General features: G+C 35.0%; 2 protein-coding genes across 2 annotated transcripts; both read right to left on the bottom strand.

Annotated features, from left to right (window-relative positions):
• Positions 1 to 1,153: 1,153 nt before the first annotated feature.
• Positions 1,154 to 9,001, bottom strand: LOC140343989 (vomeronasal type-2 receptor 26-like). Its single transcript, XM_072430896.1, has 5 exons — positions 8,895 to 9,001; positions 8,460 to 8,751; positions 6,650 to 7,456; positions 2,741 to 2,864; positions 1,154 to 2,055 (listed from the first exon to the last, which is right to left on the bottom strand). The coding sequence occupies exons 1-5, from the start codon at positions 8,999 to 9,001 to the stop codon at positions 1,154 to 1,156; spliced, it is 2,232 nt and encodes a 743-aa protein (XP_072286997.1).
• Positions 9,002 to 11,741: 2,740 nt separating this feature from the next.
• LOC140343987 (vomeronasal type-2 receptor 26-like) lies at positions 11,742 to 18,227 on the bottom strand. The gene is made up of 4 exons (XM_072430893.1): positions 17,862 to 18,227; positions 13,949 to 14,173; positions 12,916 to 13,039; positions 11,742 to 12,643 (listed from the first exon to the last, which is right to left on the bottom strand). The coding sequence occupies exons 1-4, from the start codon at positions 18,150 to 18,152 to the stop codon at positions 11,742 to 11,744; spliced, it is 1,542 nt and encodes a 513-aa protein (XP_072286994.1). The 5' UTR covers positions 18,153 to 18,227.
• Between the last annotated feature and the right edge of the window lie 2,665 nt (positions 18,228 to 20,892).

Genomic DNA, 20,892 nt, shown 5'->3' with positions numbered 1-20,892 from the left:
GTCCATAGAGCAGAACATTGCTCTATGTACATCGCTCGTTCATGCATCATGCAGTCGTTAGTCATTGGAAAGGATAGTGAAAGATCCTTTCCAACGACAATTATTGTATGTGTGTACATAGCCTTACTTTGACTTAACATAGATTCTCTCATTAAAATCTCCTTAGTACTTAAATGACTGTAGTAACATTTAAAAAGAAGCCTTTACAGTATGAACATTCAACATACTGACATATCAGTCCAAATGACATACTGTTCATCTTCGTACAATCATGTGCAAGAAAACATCACAATTTTTTTTTTTGTTATTGCACGTGATTGGGTTGGGGTATTGAGTGTGCTTTGCAAAGTGAATTTTCCTATTACATTACCTAAGTTACATAAAAATTCTCAAGTCTCAAGAACTTAGCTTCATGTAGGAACCATGACCAGATGTCAGTGTTTGAGGGACCTGTCCATACCAGACGGACACTCCTGTACCTAAAGTACATAGAGTGGAGGACTGGACCAGGGAGGTCACCATTTGCCCCGAGGCCAGTATACATAAGGTATGTGAAAAGTGAAAATATCCATTTAGTGCTCCTAGAGTTTAGAGAAGAGTCTATTCATCCTGAATGTGTGTGACTCCTAGACTAAATGTTTCCAGTTTTTTACTGATATATCTTAGGTATAGGTAAAATGGTATGACTCTTACTACCCCATATTTCTGTATTTTTGCCTGTTGGTCCTAGTATGAAATGGATCCTAATAAAACGTGAATACATTTTTATGACTTCATTAACTGCAGTGCTCTTCATATTGTGGTATAACTATTGTCTTTAGCTTTTCATTTGCTTTTGGAGTTGTTGATTTTTTATAATTTATTTGTTTTTCTTACATACAATAAGTGCAACCAAAGGCCTCTGAAAAAGGTTCCAAAGTTACTATATATAATTGTCCATGCCATCCAAGCTACTTTAATTAAACTTCACTAGCAGGATCAACAGGTATTTGTGGGACTTTTCAGGCAAAACTAAAAGAAACTGTAAGTGCAAATTCATTTGTAATTAAATCCTGCATGTTTTTTTAATGTAAGGCCATAGTTCTACTGTTCAGAACACCAACATTTTTAAGAGTATTAATTAGGGATAGTCTTTTTTGAGTCGATGTCCCAACTATACAGAACCTTTCAAGACAAAGCTTTTCCTGTTTTTCTGAGGTTTTATTAAAATGATGTAACATTTTGGAGCCAATATTGAACCCAGCATCCCAGAGCATGATGCCAATATTGCAAATACCTCAACTGCCACTGTAGCTGTCCCTTTAGCACTGAGATATGTTGGGATAAAGAATACCCAAACAGTGATGAAGACCAGCATACTAAAGGTAATCAATTTGGCATCATTAAAAGCATCTGGTAGCTTTCTTGATAAAAAGGCAACAATAAAACAAATAGATGCCAACACACCTAAATATCCCAATATGACATAGAAAGCAATGGCTGTTGCCTTATCGCATTCCACTATAATCTTGGCAGTTTCGGCTTGTGTGTTATTATAGGCAGAAGGAGGAGCTATAAACAGCCAGAATAAACAAATTAAAACTTGAATAAGTGAACAAATGAACACAATATATTTGGGAACTTTGGCCCCCACCCACTTTCTTAAACTATTCCCAGGTTTGGTGGCATTGAAGGCTATCACCACAATAGCTGTTTTTGCCAAAAGGGAGGACACTGACACTGAAAATGTGATCCCAAAAATTGATTGCCGCAAAAAGCAAGATATTTGTTCCGGCCTCTTAATGAAAAGGAGACTGAAGATTGAAGAAAGCAAAAGTGATGCTAAAATTAGGTAACTGAGATCTCGATTGTTGGCTTTGACAACTGGAGTGTTCTGATACCTAATGAATATCCCAAGAACAACTGCTGCCAAAACAGAGGACAAAATAGCAATAAAAGTCAGGACAATGCCAACTGGATCTTCATAGGACAGGAATGTTACATGTTTCTGAACACAGGTTGTCTTCTGTTCATTGGGCCATTCATCTTCTGGACAATCCATGCATACAACTGCATCTGGAAAATGTTGAACATTATATAAACAATATATATGTTTTTAGTATACCTAAATCTCAGATGGAAGTACCTAAAAGGGAAATCAAGGTGTTAAAAGTGATACTATAACAAAAACAAACCAAAGCATTATGGGCTCATTAAAACATAGCATGAGGCCCGGCTTACATACAAATATTTATGTGTCACATAATGTCAATTTTAAAGTGAGTATTGTCTCATTCCCGACGTGTTTCCACACATGGACCGAATCTTAATCTCCAAGGAAGAAGGATTTTCTGGGGATTATAGAAAAAAGAATTTGGAGGGAAAGTTCCAAGTCTAACAAACTTTAACCATTGGTGGGAGAGTGGGAAGAACGGGATGTCAGCAGCCAGTCAGATAAGGGGTGCTTTGTTTTGTTTTTGTTATGTTCTATTGAGTTAAAGCTACCTAAATTAAAATAGTATTGTTTTATCAGTTCTATTCAGTTTTATTCTAAATCTCGTAAGTACAACTAAAAGCTACTAAACCTAGCTACTGGAAAATATAATCTGGATCCCAATCATTGGAAAGGCAATATCAGTCATACAAAAACAAGACAAATAAAGAATTTTATAAATATCTGTCTTCCACATAAATAGAAAATTGTCACTCATTTTTACATTATCATATGAAGAATAATTGGAACTAACAATGCAAGACTAACCTGTCTCATTGGAAAATTGACCCTCTGGACAAGGAAGACAGTGATAGCAGCACACAGGCCGTCCTTCCCCAATAGACCTTCTGTCTCCAGGCTGACAGCTCTCACTGCAAACTGATCGTGGAATCTAAAATTTACAAAAAAATATATAGCATTCAGATCTTTACATTTTTGGTTGACCACATTATCCGGCTTTTGAAAATTATGTAAACTTTGATATTTTACTAGGAAAGGGAGCAAGGTTTAAAACCAACCAACCGGTTGTGAGGTTGAGAAGAAAGCCCATGGCAGGGTAAAGTATCTATTGCTTTCCCCCTGTTCAAATGTGCAGTTATTACAATCTTTATTACATGCATGGGTAAATATATCAGAAGCCTTGAGCAGGACTTTAAATCACACAGCTTTAAGGATATTTGTTGTTCTTCTTCCAGGTACAAGGCATTATTTACTAGAGTGGGAAGTCTGATGGTAAAACAAACACTATAATAATTTTATTTTAATGTTTTTACAGTCTTACATTATGTTACATTCTATTGGGATATGGAATCCTTAGCTTTTTCAGGACCCTGACAAAGAATATCACTAATTCCAAGGCAAGCATACTGGAAACCAAGGTGAAAAATATTTTGTTTCACTTATTTTCTATTACAATATGTTTCTCTATTTACAATATTGCAAAAAAAAAAGTAAAAAAAAAGATAAAAACTTGTTTTTGTTGCAAGATTTGACACAATAAAGGTACATAAAATTGTCAGCTCTTTAATATTGAAGTAGCTTTGTGTGCCAAGTGGTCCATGGTTGGTATTCATTGACCCACAATATGAAGGTTGTGCTGTGTCAAGATTCCATACTAGTGTTGGTGTTCGAATTCGGGTTGTCCTTATATTCAACCCGAATAAGGCTGTTCGAATTCGGATAGACCCGACCCGAAAAAAAACTAGATTCCACTGCAAAAATTTGGATTAAGGAAATTTTAAAAAATGTGTTAAAAAAAATAAAAATTTATGGTAAATATTTAAATTTTTTTTACAGGTTATCCTACAATGACATCATATCTCTTACTCTGTAACACACTTCCCAGCACAGTAATATTATGATACATTTGTTATATTTGTCTTTTGTCCACTGCAAGACAAATGAAACAAATGTATCATATTACTGTGCTGGAAAGTGTGTTACAGAATAAGAGATACTTGCAGAGCATCTTCTCAATGATAGCAGCTGAGTCTGCAATCATTGAGAAGAGTGTGCGATCCCCTGGGCACTACCTGTAGTGCCCCGGGGATTGTAGTGGAACTGCAGAGTTTATCTGCAGTTCAGTTCCCACGGCCACATGACCGTGGGAACTTTGTGGTCACAGCTGTGACTGCAGGTGATCCCCGAACACTAGAAGTTTAATGGGGACAAATTTCCCCATTCATCACATCTAATGCCCTGTGTTCTTGGATAGAGAAACTCTATCCAAGAACACATACAACTAGTTAAGGGCTGCAAGAGCAATCTGATTGCTCTTGCAGCCCTTAATAGTCCCTAAAAATAACCTGAATTCTCGCACCATTGACTTCAATGGTGTTCGAATTCAGCATTCGATCACCCGAACAATATCTCACTATTCGATCGAATAGCTAACAAATCGAATAGTGAGATATTTGACCAACACTATTCCTTATATTAGTATTGGACCTAAAAACCTCCAGCATTAAAATAAACTTTTAATTATTGTTTTGAAACATATATGGCTTTATATAAAAAAACTGGGAATCTGACATTCCTTGAAACATTCCCCTGTAGGAATCAATAACTGCCATTCAAACACATGGATGTGGAAGATTCCCATCAGGGAATGTTTGAGGGAATTCCCTGTTTTTTAAATAGAGTTTATTGTATTTAACCTAGGGTAACCAGACAAACTGGAAGCTAGTAAGAAAGCAGACCTTTTAATTGCAAGTTCTCTTTTAAAGAAGATAATATATTCCAAATGGTATGGATATTTTTCTTTCCTGTTATATATATTGATAAGTGTGCCTAAAGAATTTATAGGATGTGATTGATGACAAATGTTTTTTCTGTATATACAATGTAGTGATTGTGATTTTCATAAGGAGTGCCGCCTTCTATTCTTCAGAAATATGACCTCCTCCTGGCTCCTATATTATTTGCAATCTTTGTCAAATTCCTAATTCTCCAGGAAGAGTTTTAGATTCTGATATGTTGTATTATAAAAAATGCAGAGATCATTATAATTCATCAACTAACCTTAATAAAATTGCTTTCCCATGTGATGGCTTCTGTATCAATGTTAAGTTGTTTCCCAGGTGGCTCATTATAGTTAAAATTTCCAACATTTCTTGATAAAATTGTGTAATTTGGAAAATAAACTGTATTATAAATGTCATACCAAGTCGATATTTCCTCCCCAGAAAAGTAGATTTGTTTTCCCATTGTGTTTGTGAAATTAACCATTTTTAGAATTCTGTGTAACTGCAATAAACAGGCAACAATATTATTAATTTTATTTTATTATTATTTTTTAATTTTATTTAATAATGTTTTTTATTTTTAACTATTATTACTGTAGTACTGTGTTGTTTTTTGTTTTTGTACTAATATTAATAATAATAGTTGTAATTAACATATTAGACATATTGGCCATCTCAATCATGATTAAGGCCTACAACAATAAGATCACAACTGAGATCATACACCATATAAAACTATACTAAATAAAAAAATAAATCCCACTTTTTGCCTATAGAAAATCTATTTAGCTGTAATCATTCTTATTCTTTTCAATATTTAATCTTCACTTGAAAGCCAAGATAGAATATGATCTGTTTGGAGTGAAGCTCGGTGATTGTGCTAAATACATTTGGGAGATAAGCTGAACTTTGAAATAATTATCAGTAATCCTATTGAGTGTTGCACCCTTGAAGATGTGCCAGGGGATTGTCTGTAATGTATTTATTTGGAAACTGCCAATCTTTAAATGGAGGTGGGGCCTACAAGAGGTGCATCTGGGGGGTCTCTTGAAATTTGCAATGGTATGGATAGGTATATCCCAAGCAGAACGGCTAAAGGGAAGGGCAGGTGATGCTGCAAGTTGCTGATCAAGAGGTAGTCAACTAATTCCTAATTAATCAATTAACTAATGAATTGTTCTCCTTTCTTTCCAAGTGATACTGCCAGGCAGAAAAAACAGGCTGTGATAATGGGGATAACCAGCCAAATAAGCATCTTCTAACATCAGCAAACCTGGAATAGATTTTCTAAATGTCATTTGCAATTAGTTGGCAATTTTTTTTTAGTCCTGGACCAGAACCATTCCAGGTTTACTGGATTACCCAGATTCACTCATGATAGTCCAGTCTTGGAGAACTACTAGAAAATAAATCAGGCCCAGTCTACTCCTTTGAACACTCAGTCCTGCTAGTGCAATCTCCATGCAATATGCTCAGTTCACAAAGCTAATACATCAGGATGAATATTCTTGTATTTTGTGACGGCTATTTTAAGTCTAATAAAATTTGAAATCTATAGTTCAATGGTTGATAGGGTGTATTAGGATGGTGGTAAAACCTTGTCAATTGAGCCTTATATATTTTTATTAAAGAACACAATTTAGACCGGGTGAGGCCATTGAATTGACCTTAGTAGGTTGGTAGGAGTGGAACTGGTGTTCACTTTCTCTCCAAACAATAGTCATGAATATATGCAAAACTGGTGGGTGATTTAACCTGCTGCCAATAATCCAGGGGCAAAATAAAGTTTTGATTTGACTGGTAAGGTAATGTGATAATCGTCTTTCTCTACTGCAGAAACAATCGACAGTAAAATTGATTCCGTAAGATTTTAAGTGAAAAGAACTTTTGATAACTTTAATGTTGAAGAGAATGTGATTTACTTTTCTCTTACCTTCCAAGATTTTAAATCTTGAAATTTCAGTTTATATTTATTATCAAGCCTTTCCTTCATAGGTATCTCTTGATACAATTCTTGTAATGCATATGCCAAAATATAGACAGAATCATAAACAACATCGCTCATGCCCGTGAATCTTAGATTACAATGGGCATATACAATTGCTCTGCCACTCTCCACCCCTGTGCAGTTCCTTCTCCTGGGGTTGAACGGGCATCGGTTGGCACACAGTTCATCCCACCATGTTGTAAAGGTCTTTCCTGATGGAAACCTAGTTGGGTTAACTTCTTTGATGAATTGAATGAAATTTGGATTTTCTCTTTTGTTTAAAATAAATCTCAGAGAACCATTGGCTATCGTATCGTTTTCCTGGGTGAACATTCGGAAACTGGAGTCAGCGGTATGGATCCAGATTTTCTTTGGAATGTTGGTTATATGAACATTTAGTTCCAGGTAATACACATCATTTTTAGAACCATATACAAGTATGACATTTGCAGTTGACCTAGCAATGGTAAACTTTATCTGCTGTATCCTATATGGGCTGTAATCATTAATAGAAGGCACAATTAAAGAGAAGTCAATCCACACCCCTATTTCTGTCAGCATGGTTTTTAGTACTTTTATAGCATTAATGCTGCTGTCTGAATCTGGATATATAATCCCTATCCATTTCCAACCAAAGTGTTTAATCAGGGCTATTACTCCAATGTATAAAGTGTTTTCACTTGGAACAGCTCGGTAGAAGTATGGGAACTTCTGTTTGTTTCCTTGTACAGGATCTTGAGAGGCAAAACTTATCTGGCAACAGAACATAACAGTGAGAGATTTAAAATATATGCAAGAAGAAGACAGGAAATCCGAAAAATTGCAAATTGTCAAGAATATTTTGGATCTGCATCATAATAAATTGAATGTGAAACAATATCTGGTATTGTAAAAGAAGAAGAGATGAGCTAATGTGGGTACCCAGTGGCACATATACCTAAGGTCAATGAAGTTTATTTAGATAAAGTCAGCAAAGAATGAGAATAGTGTTCTCTTAATTGGTGTAGCTTGTTTATTATACTACTGAATGATTTTTGTTTATTCTGTTCATTAAGTACGAAAAATGTTCATCACCTAGTTGTACTTTGTGCTCATCAGTGTTATCTCAAACTACTTTATATTCCTCTGTAGACTACAGAACACTCTCCCATATCATGGAAAACAGAAGAGAGAGGTTTTAGAAAACCATAACACATTTCTTATGTCTAACTTCTATACATTGAGCACCCCACAATAGGAAGTATGTTACTGTCAGAATCTCCTAGTAAGAAATAAGCTCAGGTCTGAAAGTGGTGACCACATTTAAGGACTGGAACTGCTGCAATATATTAGATTTTTAAGATACACTTTAGATAGACCTAACCGCACCTTGGTAAGTTTGAAAAAAAAAAAAGAAATCAATGGCTTGGATAGGTCAGGCACCCTAGGATAGGTCAGGAGATGATTCAGAATATTTTTTAAAAACTATATTTATTTGTCCAAGAAAATGAAATGTATCTATTGATGGACAAATAAATACAGTTTTATGAAAAGATTTTGGACCATCTCTTTCTTTATGTTGAGGCCTCTGCTATCCATGCCCTTGCCTTCTTTTTTGGAAACTCTCTCTTGAAAGTCTCCTATAAGATTGAGATCATCACAGCCATCGAAGGAAAGAATCATCAAGACCAAGGCACATATATAAATCTAATATTAAAAAATATGAATTGGTTTTTAATTAAAGCAGGTATAGTTCTAAAAGTCACAATAATTTTACCTGGGGATAGTTATAGATTCCAAATATATTAGCATACTGTATGGAAAAGGTGGATGACATCCCTTCAATGACAGCAGCAAGAACTCCATATTTATCACAGTTATAATTAGGATATTGTGCAGTGTTTCCTGAATAGATACGAACAGCACCTTGAATTGTTCTAAAGAGGTCAACATAGGAATCATACACATTATAGCCCAATGTTACATTTGGCAAAATATCAGGGTTGCGGTTGATTTCATCCACAGCAAATACTAAACTTAGGAAGTTGTAAAAGTCTTCAAGTAGCATGCTGAAAATTATTAACAATTGAACTTATATAATAATTTTGTTTTAGTGAGTCTTAGTAAATTATAAAACAAAGTGGTAACACAATTTCTGTTAAATGGTATTGAAAATAATAATTATAAGATAAGGTATATAGATCATACTTACCTTATCTTTCTTGGTTGAAGATGTGGAGGGCTAGAATAATTAAATGTTTCTGTTTTGTAGTACATGTGTATATCGAACAATCCTCCTATAAGAACGTCTCCATTCATATAGAAGGGTCTTTGAGGATACGGCCTACCTGGTCTACAGCCATATTGGATAGACTGACAAGAATATCCACAAAACAGCAACAATATTATTACATTCCTCTCCAAGTACTTCATACTTGCATGCCCTTTTTAAATTTGGTAAATTAAAAATTAAATTAAAATTCACAAATTGAAAAATTTACAGTGAAAATACACTTTATGATCTATTATACAAAAATATTCAGCCTAAATGTCACAAGCTATAGAACATAAGTTCTGCTCATATTCTAATATAATGTTTGGTGTACTTGCATTTATATAATAACATTTATATACATAAAGTGCCCACAGGGAAAAGTGATTGGATAGCGTGATGATGAAATTGCTACCTTATAAATAATGACTGTGATTTTGACTATGCAGTTATTACTCAGCACAAACTGCTTGGTCCCGCTGATAATATGTAAATAAGCAGATATAAGCAAATAAAAAGTTCTACTAGAATAATACAATTATACAAAATAATACAAAGTTATACAAATTGTTTATTTATGGATAAGCTTTTACAAATGGTTATTATTATTAGCCATTATTTACATAGCGCTAACATATTATGCAGCGCTTTACAAAGTCCTTTGTCATATCACTAACTGTCTCTCAAAGGAGCTCACAATTTATTGTCCCTACCAAAGTCATATGTTTTTTTTTTTTAGCCGGAATACGATATTAGCATATGCTGAAATTCATTCGGTTCACGGCTGCAATCCGCTAATCCCGCAGCAATCCTTGCTCCTTGGTGGCCAGCACGGCCGGAAAAAATTGAGCCCAGGTAAAAGGACCCGTTAAAACAGTGATTTTCAACCAATATTCTAAGGAAACCTAGAAGTCTTCAACAGTTGCCTAGGGTTCCTTGAGCCATGAGCAATATATGTCTCTTAGGTCAGTTACCACTGACACCAATGATCTTTTTGGCTATCTGTAAGGGTGACATTCTTCCCACTGGTCAGCAAAGCAGGAAGAACTGACCACCAGCAAATGTATTGTGAATTTATCGACATTGTTAATATTGTCAGGGTTCCCTAAGAACAGAAAGTTATTCCACGAGTTCCCTACATGATACAAAGTTAGAGAAACATTGCATTAAAACAATTAGTTGGTCCGGATATATTGACAGATTAGGCTACAGAATATGTGGCTTGCAACTTCCCTTTTAAATTAGGATAGATTGCCTAACAAACAAAGAGAGAAGCCCTGGAGGTGAGAGTTCTGGAGCCAAATTATCTTGAGATATGTATGTCTATTTTAATTTAATTTTAAGTGTGGGAAAAATATCTTGATCGTGAGTCCACTTTATAAAAGGGCTGTTCATGAAGCAAAAACATGCCAAGGGGGTTGGGTAAGGTATTAGGTGAAGGGAACAAGGAAGAGGTAAAAAGGAAGGGGGCAAACATCCTCATCCTTTGGGGTAGGCAAATAATAAGACATGAAATTTTCACATATACATTCTATATGCAAGAATGAAGGGTCAGGACCCATTGGGTCATCGTAGTCAAGCCATAACCACTATAGTTTCAAAAATGTATCATGTCAATCTAAAAGAACTGTAGTAAGTTTGGACAGCTCCTTCAGTATATTCTTTACATCTTGAAATTGATGGGTTTGGATTTTTTTTTTAATTGAATTGTTGAATTGAAACTGAAAAAATAGTTTGCTTTACAGCAATAGAAATATAGGCAATTAGGATGGAAGCATTAATTTTGGGGACATGTTGTAGAGCAGTTGTCCTGAACCTTTTGCAGCTCGTGAACCACTTAATCTATGGAATCCAGACCAGGCATGCGTGGTCCACAGTCTTGTGTCACAAAGGGGAAGGAACTTCCCCCTGAGTGACATTAAAATGCCAGAACCCGCCCACTCCCCCATTGAATGTCTGAGTCTGCGATCGGAGAATGGGGGGGTTGTGTCAAATGGCCGGAGCGGGAGTTGGGAACCTCTGTTGTAGAGGACAAAAAAGAGGAGCTTCCCAGGGATTTTTAGGAAGTTAAGAATTAGCACTGAAAAAATAAGTTGGTATATTCTGGTTAATAAATGTTCTACTTTGGGACCACCAAATATGCAGCATTCACCAGTACCTGGTGATTGGTGACAGCCAGAGGGGAGTAGGACAGAATGTTCCTAGATATCCTAACTGCACTCAAAATACCAGTGAAAAAACATTTTTTATGAATTTTCCTGATAGGGAATGTTAATGGAGCTGGCCAAAATGGCAGTCTTTTAGTGGCAATGATGTAGAATGATCTTGCTCCTAGTTATAATTATGAAATGGCAGTAGCAGTTAGGAGGGGTCAAAGAGGTGTAGAGAGAGATGATAAGACCTGGGGCAAAAAGGGTATCTCCACAGTATCTTTCAAAAGCTGTGAGGGATAACCAGGAAGTTTTGCAACAAATCAAGGATTCAACAAAATGACGAAACTGAAGATAGGAGAACAAAGAATAAGAATATCGGTGGTAGTACATAAACTAGTGAAGAAGAGCATTCCAGATGGTGTGAGTAGTGAGTGGTGAGCATCCACATGCAAAAACAAAATTCTGGGCCTGGGGCAAACAAATGACACCTCAGCAGGGAAGCTAGAGGCAGCCTAGACAATATTTGCCTATCCAAGACTGCTCCAAAAAAAAAACATACTGTAACACTTTGCCTCCCTTTTTTTGATGCACCTAGAATGTAATTAGAATAGTATAGCATTAAAAGTATTTCAAATTACATAGTGCCTTTCAAAACATTTTTTTTCTTGTTTTGCTCAGGTTTAAGTAAAATAATGTAACACTTTGGTGCAAATATTGAACCCAACATTCCTGAACTGGAGGCCAAGATGGCAAACACCTGAACAGCTACAGTTGATGTCCCTTTAGCACTCAGATATGTAGGGATGAAAAATATCCAAACAGTAATGAAGACCAACATACTGAAAGTAATCAATTTTGCATCGTTAAATGTGTCAGGTAGTTTTCTTGCCAGGAAGGCCACAAGGAAACACACAGAGCCTAAAATACACAAATACCCTAATATGATATAGAAAGCAATGGCTGATGCTTTATCACACTCAAGAATAATCCTGCCTATTTCTGACTCTGTATTTTTATAAGTGGAAGGTGGAGCTACAAATATCCATGTAAAACAAATAAACACCTGAAAAAGTGAACACATGAAAACAATGTATTTAAGAACTTTTGCCCCCACCCACTTTCTTAAATTTTTTCCAGGTTTGGTGGCATTGAAGGCTATCACAACAATTGCTGTTTTTGCCAAAAGGGAGGATATTGAAATTGAAAATGTTATTCCAAAAACTGATTGCCGCAAAAAACAAGAGACCCTTTCAGGCCGTTCAATAAAAAAGAGACAGCAGAGACAGGAGAGCATGAGTGCAATTAAAATTAAATAGCTAAGATCTCGATTGTTGGCTTTCACAATTGGGGTATGCTGATAATTAATAAAGATCCCAAGAACTGCAGAAGCTGAAATAGTAAATAGGACAGCAATAAATGTCAAAGCAATCCCAATTGGATCTTCATGGGAGAGGAATGTAACAATTTTTGGAACGCAAGCAGTTTTATTTTCATTGGGCCATTGATCTTCTGGACAATACATGCAAACTGTTGCATCTAGAAAAATAACAAAAGTGGTTATAGCCAATGAAATAACTAATATGATGATTGTAATATATGTTAACAACAGTGTATCCATTTAATATTAAATAAAAAAAAAAAAACAGTCTCTGGGCTTTTTTGGCAATCTTCACCCTTCAAGTACAGCAAAAGTTAGAACCCCTTAAATCATGGGTCTCTCCATTCTGCTTGAATTACAAAGGAGAGAATACTAATTGATGGACATACTTTATACTGCTTGACAGATCTGGCGTAGCTTTATATCTTACCTGTTTCATTTGAGAACTGTCCTTCTGGACAAGGAAGGCAATCATAGCAGCAGACTGGCTGTCCTTCCCGAGAAGATTTTCTGTATCCAGGCAGGCAGCTCTCACTGCAAATTGATCGAGGGGTCTGCATGTAAGGACAGGGAAAGTAAATTAGGATACATATAAAATGTGCAATACTATAGTATTCACATCCTATAATATAATACATGTATATAATATAACAAGTGTATATAAAAAAAAAGTATAGCAAAATACCTTGGCCATTTTGATCAAAGGAAAATATAGACAAAACTTTACAAACTAAACCGTAATGCAAAATTTCATCAAATACAGCATTTTCATATACTGACAGTATTTTAGGTCACACAAGAAGCACTTCTTAGGCAGCCTGACAGAAGATCTGGGCAGCATGTAAGTACATAACGGTAATCAACTTAGTCCTTTCTATAAAATTCTCTTTTCACTTTCACCCATTATAGACAAAGTACAGCTAAAAGAAATTTGTCACCCAATATGATATAGTTTTGTAGGAAATGTTTATGTTTTTAATTATCAGTGGATAATAAAAGTGGATATTAAAGCTGGTAACAGCCAAAAACAAGTTTCTAGAAGCTTTGAAGTCTCTCAAAAGGCAAATGCTAAAACCTTAATTAAAAGTCTAAACATTGTTATTGATAAGAGGCTGATTCATCGTTCCCCTGAAATCTCCAAGTTCACCTTTTTACCATAAAATTTCCAAAACTGTGCAGCTGTTTATGCAACTGAAAAGATCCTAAATAATATGTAAAAAATCCAAAACCATGGTGAGGTGCATTATGTGCTAACCTAAAACTTCTTATTAAAGTATAGTATTCTTGACTCTATATTTTGTTCATACTTTTAAAGCATCTGCCATTTTAATCAATATTCAGACTCTCAAACTATCCCATATTCACTTCTAATATTTATCAGCTATACCAACAGAAATATTTATTTCATATATGTGGCTATCCGAAATCTTAGATAGATTACACAATAAAGGTCTATGGCTAACCTTGAAAAAACTACTTTCCCAGACAATGGCCTCCTTGTCAATGAAGAATTGTTTTTCAGAAGATGCTTGTAAGTTAAAATTCCCAACCTTCTGTGCGAGTATTGTATAATTTGGAAGATAGACCGCATTAAAAATATCGTACCATGTTGGTATTTCATCGCCAGTAAAGTAAATCTCATCTCCCAATCTGTTTGTAAAATTGACCTTTTTGACATATTTATGCAGCTAGAAATAATAGAGAGTTGCATTAGTTTATAGAACTTTGTAATAAGAATCATATATTATCTTTAGGAGACATTCATAGATATTATAGATAGATATTAAAAGAAAAGGTAATGTAAAGGACAAAAAAGGTTACTTGCAGGGCACATTTGTTTTTACTAAAAGATCAAGGGATATTTTATTGAATATAGTGAAAAATCACTATGTAAGGAATACCCAATTATATGCAAGGAAATCTTAGGTAAATCAGGATTTTTCTAGCACGTGATTGGTTGGTTGAAGTTAGTAACACTTTACTAAGCTAGGCAGAAATATAATATTTATTTGCAAGGACTTATATCACATTGCTATATCACTTTAGTAAATCAACCCCATTCTATCTATCTGATGAAGTGTTATCACATGGTTGGAAATCCATAGTGTAGGTTACTGACCTTTGGTGAAAAACATCCCATACCCAGAGATGGCTCACATGAGATTGTGCAGAACTTGATTTCTAGGATTAATGATAAGCCAAGGAATAACAGTTCCTCTTATGATAATAATCAGGTTAACAAAATATGGAGGGTTTTAGGTTAAAACAAAATGTCAAAGAGTTAGGTCTGTGTACTTGCTAGATAGATTTCCTCTCACTGCTGGTCATCATTCTTTTTACTGCAGAAAGTGATGGGAAATCTAAAGCTCCCACAAGGAAAGTAGTTGAGGAGAAAATGGTGAAACCTGATCTAGTGAAAATTGTGTAAATGAGGAAATCCTGAAACTTGATATTGATTTAGCAAAATCCGGATTTTCCTTTAGAGTACAAAAGTGAGGGGAGATCATAACATTAGGAAACATTCTGTCTAAGAAGATACACTCAGAAAATAAAGGTTTGGCTTTACCCACCCTTTAAGATATTGCGTAAGCAAAAAAAAAAAAATAAATAAGTACAATTAAATATGCTGCAAAATGCCATTAACTAACTGAGTAAAACAACTAGTACAACCATAAAATTGCTAATATTGTACAGCAAACATTGGAGCTGAATTAAAAGTCCCAAAGTCCATGGAACTGGGGGAATAAGTTATAAGAAACTGCTGAAAGGGCTGTATATTCATCCCATGTATATTGTAGGTCCTATACTTTATAAACCTCATTCACTTAAGGGGTTCAGCTGCTTAGGTTATTCTTTTGCAGCAGATCCAGCAAACCTGGAAAGGATTTCCTAAAAGTCATTTGCAATTTATTAGCAAATGTACCTCCTGGAATAAGGGCAGGAGGACCAATATTTTAGCCAATATAAGCTTTTCTTGTCTTATTATTATTATTATTACTAATAATAATAATAATATAAAGCATGTGGTTTGAATGTGAGTTGCAGAACAAGTACAAGGCAATTGGGTGGCAATACAACCGATATGAGGTAAAAATAAGGTGTGCTTGTTTGCTTGCCATGTATTCTTGGACATTCTAAATTAGCTAGATCAATAAAGATCAGTGGCACAGTAGTATGGGATTCATACAAAACAATACCCTATTTGTGGTAGTATTGGTGGGTGTAAATTCACTTGTGTATATTGTAATATACCATTAAGTCTATTTTTCAAAATCTGTTCCATAGGATACCCAAGGCCTTGCGTAAAATAGCAACTTTGCATTACATATTCGTAAAAATACATTATTTGGCCTTAAGAGTACCAAATGAATATATATTATCCATGCAAGTAACGTTGGGGCTGCCCTGATAAATGGTTAAAATACATAACAAAAAGGGTAATCTAAACCCAAGATGAAAAAATAATACACTGCAGTGTACCAGTCTTTAGAGGGGGTGAATGCTGCAGTTTTTAAATGAATTTTGGTGACCCCTATGTTCCTGTCTTACGTTTACAATACTTGAACATTATATGATATATATATGGAAAGTTGCATAGTCACTGTAGAGCAGGAAGTGTGTTTCCATTACAGATCCCCCCTCCTGTTTAAATCCCCATGTTCTGTACGTTAGAGAAGTGGTCTGGATAGGGCTGACCATACTGGTTGAAAAAATAATGTACAGTGCAAAAGGATACATTTAGCACTTTATTTCCGGGAGAATCAACGGCTTTTTTTTTCTTAGTATAAAAACACTTTTAGTGGTATATTTACCAGACCAAAGAGAAGCAAATACATTTCTTTAAATAAGTAGCTAAACATAGGTTTTAGAAAAGCTAGATAATAAAAAGTCATTTAATCATTGTACAGGATAATTACAGTTATTATGTTGCCAGAATTTAATTTTCAGAGATAATACCAGATGTTTATGTGTTTTGCACTCTTGAAACATGCTATAATTATTATTAATATTATTATTATTACACAGTATCTATAAAGGGCCAACATATTACACAGCACTGTGTAAAGTCTATAGTCATGTCACTAGCTGTCCCTCAAAAGGGATCACAATCTAATGTCCCTACCATAGTCATATGTCTTTAATACAGTTCAAGGTTAATTTTGGGGAGAAGCCAATTAACCCAACTGGATGTTTTTGGGATGTGAGAGGAAACCCACACAAACACAGGGAGAACCTACAAACTCCATGCAGAGACCTAGCCGAAATTCAAACCTGAGACCTAGCGCTGCAATGTCTAAATATATCACCTGCAACCCTAAAGGATGATTTTCAGACTCAAAAGAAGAAAAAAGGGTGCATGGGCTAAAGAACATAAGCTAGTTCTGGCCATACTGTAGACTTTCTTTCGTTTTCCTTACCTTCCAGTGCTTTAAATCTTGAAATGTAAGTTTTCTTTGGTCAAGTAACCTTTCATTTAGAGGTGTCTCTAGATAAAGCTGGTGTAGTGCATAGGCCAGGACATAAACTGAATTATATACAGCGTAGCTCATGCCTGTAAATCTAAGATTACAATGTGAATATAGTATTTGTCTTCCACTTTCAACTCCTGTACAGTTCCGTCTCCTTGGGTTGAAAGGACATCGGTTTTCGCACAGTTCATCCCACCATGTTGTAAATGTCCTTCCTGGTGGGAATCTACTTGGATTAACTTCCTGGACAAATTTAATGAAATTCGGATCTTCTCTTTTATGTAAGATGAATCTCAAAGACCCATTAACCACCGGATCATTAACATGGTTGATCATTCGGAAACTGTAGTCTGCTGTATGGATCCAAATTTTGTTAGGAATGTGTGTTATCTTAACATTTAGCTCCAGATAGTACACATCATTTTTAGATCCATATACTAGTATGACATTTGCTGTTGATTTATTAATGATATATTTTATTTGACGTATTCTTTGAAGGCTGTAATCATTGATGGCTGGCACAGTTAGAGTAAAATCAATGCAAACTCCAATTTGATCCAGCATATTTTTTATGATTTTCATTGCATTAATATTGCTGTCAGCATCAGGATATATAATGCCTATCCACTTCCAGCCAAAATGTTTTATTAAAGCAATCACCCCATCATACAAAGTGTTTTCACTTGGCACAGCTCGGTAGAAATCAGGGAACTTTTGCTTGTTTGTTTGTAGAGGATCTTGAGACACAAAGCCTATCTAACCAAAAGATAATATTTCATTATTTCAAATTAAATCAGGCTTAAATAGGTAAAGAAATACAATTTTTTTGTTTTTTTATAAATGTGACTGCAAAGTATTAACAATGTATTTCATAATGCCTAAACAACAGCGTGTATTAACATAATACCTGGGGATATTTATACATTCCGAATATGTTGGCGTATTGGATAGAAAAACTAGATGACATTCCTTCAATGATAGCAGCAAGAACTCCATATTGATCACAGTTATAATTAGGATATTGTGCAGTGTTTCCTGAAAAAATAAGAACAGCGCCATAGACAGTTCTAAAGAGGTCAACATAGGAGTCATACACATTATAGCCCAAAGTCACATTTGGCAATATATTAGGATTTTGATTGATTTCATCCACCGCAAACACGAAACTCAGAAAGTTGTAGAAGTCTTCAAGCAGCATACTAAAAATATCAAATGATAGAAATGATTAATTTCACTATAAATATTTATAGAACTACTTTAGAAAGATGTTGTGATCATTTTATGAATATTTTAATGCTTCTGGGATCTAGTTATATGCCAATTGAGAGCTTATTAATATTGTAATATTGAAAATAAATGTACCGGTACTATTTGATGTAATCACAAACCGGGCTGAAAGTACTTATTTACTAATCTGCATGCCTCTGTTTGAAATTTTAGAATGAATGAAAAATGCTGAATATTTCACATGAATATTTTTCTTTGATTTTTGGTTAAGCCATGTTCAGACCTGGGGTATTTTACCAAGGCATTTACCACCATCCAGCTGCCGAATGTCATACATCAGGTGCCTGGGAGCGGTATGATAATGCAAGTCAGTCTACGGACCTCTAGAGACAGGAAAAAGCAGGAGGAAATATCTTGGTTTAAGGGGAATATTTCAACACTTGGTTTCATTATTTATGTTTATTGGACTATGATTTTTTTCTTGTTATGTTTAATGTTAGGATGTTGGTTACAGTGACCATTCATGTTACGGTTGGTCTGATGGGGAGAATGTGAAGTTTAGAGGGCGATTAAAGAGAAACTAAACTCAAAACAAAAAAAATACACCTTCAATCAAGCAGGGCAGTCCAATCACTCCGGGCCTGTCCTGCATCGGGTCCTGCATCGTCCCGGCATTTGTTCCATCTTCGACTACTCTTCCGGGTTCTTCATCCTACGTCATCTGACCCAGGCGCCAGATCAGGTGACGTAAGATGAAAAAAAATTGCCAATCTTACTGCCCATGCGTGAGATTGGCAACTTTTTGAAAAAAGGCGCAAAAAGGCTCTCTCGGGCATGCGCAGAAGGAGCGCCCAAGAGCCTCCCGGGATGCCTGACGTAGGTATCCCGGGAGGCTTTGCACTCCCATTCATTCTTTTTAGGGGGTGTTTTCCACCTAAAAAAACTGAATTTTTACCCTACATAAAAGGTTGTCTACCCCTTTATGTAAAGTGAAAATTTTAAATTTAGGTACGCTTTAAGTGTACCTACTCTGACTTTTTTAAGGGGGCATACTTGTTATGGCTCAATGACTTTGCTTTTAAGAGCTAAAAAGTAGTGGAGTCTTTAAAGAAATATTACAACTGACAAAACAAAAAGAAAATACATTTTTACGATGTGTTCACGCAGTTGTAGAAAACCTGGTGTGAAAAGTAATAAACATTAAATTACTATTGCCTAATACATTACTGAAATGCAAACATAGCAAAATTTTATGTAGAGAAGGAAACATTCATCTAAGATGTTACATGCAATATGATATATTTTAGGATCTGTGGCAAAAGAATGAAGGATGTAAATGTCAATGTGAAATACTCTTTAGTTTTTTTAATAATTCTTTGTTTAGTTTAGTGTTCCTTAAACTACAAAATAAAATATATTACAGCTTACCAGTCATCAGATGTGATTGCACTGGATTTCTTTTTTTTTAGAACATTTTGCTAAGAGAAACTACCTGGTGATATGCAGTGTCCTTATCACTTAGATAAAATACAGCACATAGAACATTATCTTTATTGTCTGTAAAGGAGATTGGCAAAGGCAGATGTGTTTTAATGACACTGGAGAAAGTGGAGACAAGGATGGATGGGAAGTATACTTTAATATCATAATAAACTTTGTTTAAAACTAAATGATAAAATAATACTTGCCTTATCTTCCGTGTCTGTAGGTAAGGTGGGTAGGAATAGTTAAAAGCCTCTGTTTTAAAGTACATGTGTATATCAAAGAGCCCTCCTATAGTAACATCCCCGCTCTTGTAGAAAGGTCTTTGAGGATATGGAGTACCTGGGTTGCAGCCAAATCTTACAGTCTGGCATGCACCTTCACAAAATAGCAATAGGATTACTGCTCTCCGTCTAAAGAAATCCATGTCAAAATGTACCTTATAGCAACATATGCCTAGACAATCTAAACATCAAATGCAGAAGTGGATGTGGAATGCAACATTATATAATCCAATTCATATAGAAAGCAGCCCAGAGGGAATTGTCATTGCACGTAGTTAAGTTTAAATTACTACCTTTCATATAATTATCATTGCATGTAGTTATGTTTAAATGACCACCTTTCAAAATGTAGATAAAAGCCATCTTGCATTATAATTTTGTTAATCAAGTTATTAGTCAGCATGAATGATTATGAAAACAAAAACTAAGGAAGCACCTTTGAAAGTTCAGGTGCTGTTTTCAAACTAAGCCAACATTTTTTTCCATTTCACAGTTTCAAATATATCCTGCTGTGATAATGATATAGGACATATCATTCACATATGTATATCCAAAACTGAGATTAAAATGGAAAAAAAGTTGCAAAGAAATTTACTATCAGCAGATTTAAAAATGAACTGCAGCAAACATGGTACTAAAAGGCTTTAGTTCCTCGCTTTTTTATGCAATCTTTTTGTTCAACCCACTGAATTAAAGCATTTAAAATTAATTGTGGAATTTGAAAATATATATATATATATATATATATATATATATATATATATATGTATACTTTGTTTATATTTGTTATCTTGTATACCCATATAGACTGTGTATCATAACTACTACCCCTGAGGAAGCCAAGCAAGCGAAACGCATCGGGTATAAAAACTCTTATTAAGTCGACACGGTCACATATACTCTGTATAGCTATTTTATGTATATAGACAACATCCGACCCCCATG

Source organism: Pyxicephalus adspersus, chromosome Z (genome assembly GCF_032062135.1).
Source record: "Pyxicephalus adspersus chromosome Z, UCB_Pads_2.0, whole genome shotgun sequence".
NCBI classification, from domain to species: domain Eukaryota; kingdom Metazoa; phylum Chordata; class Amphibia; order Anura; family Pyxicephalidae; genus Pyxicephalus; species Pyxicephalus adspersus.
This window is presented reverse-complemented; position numbering and strand designations above follow the sequence as displayed.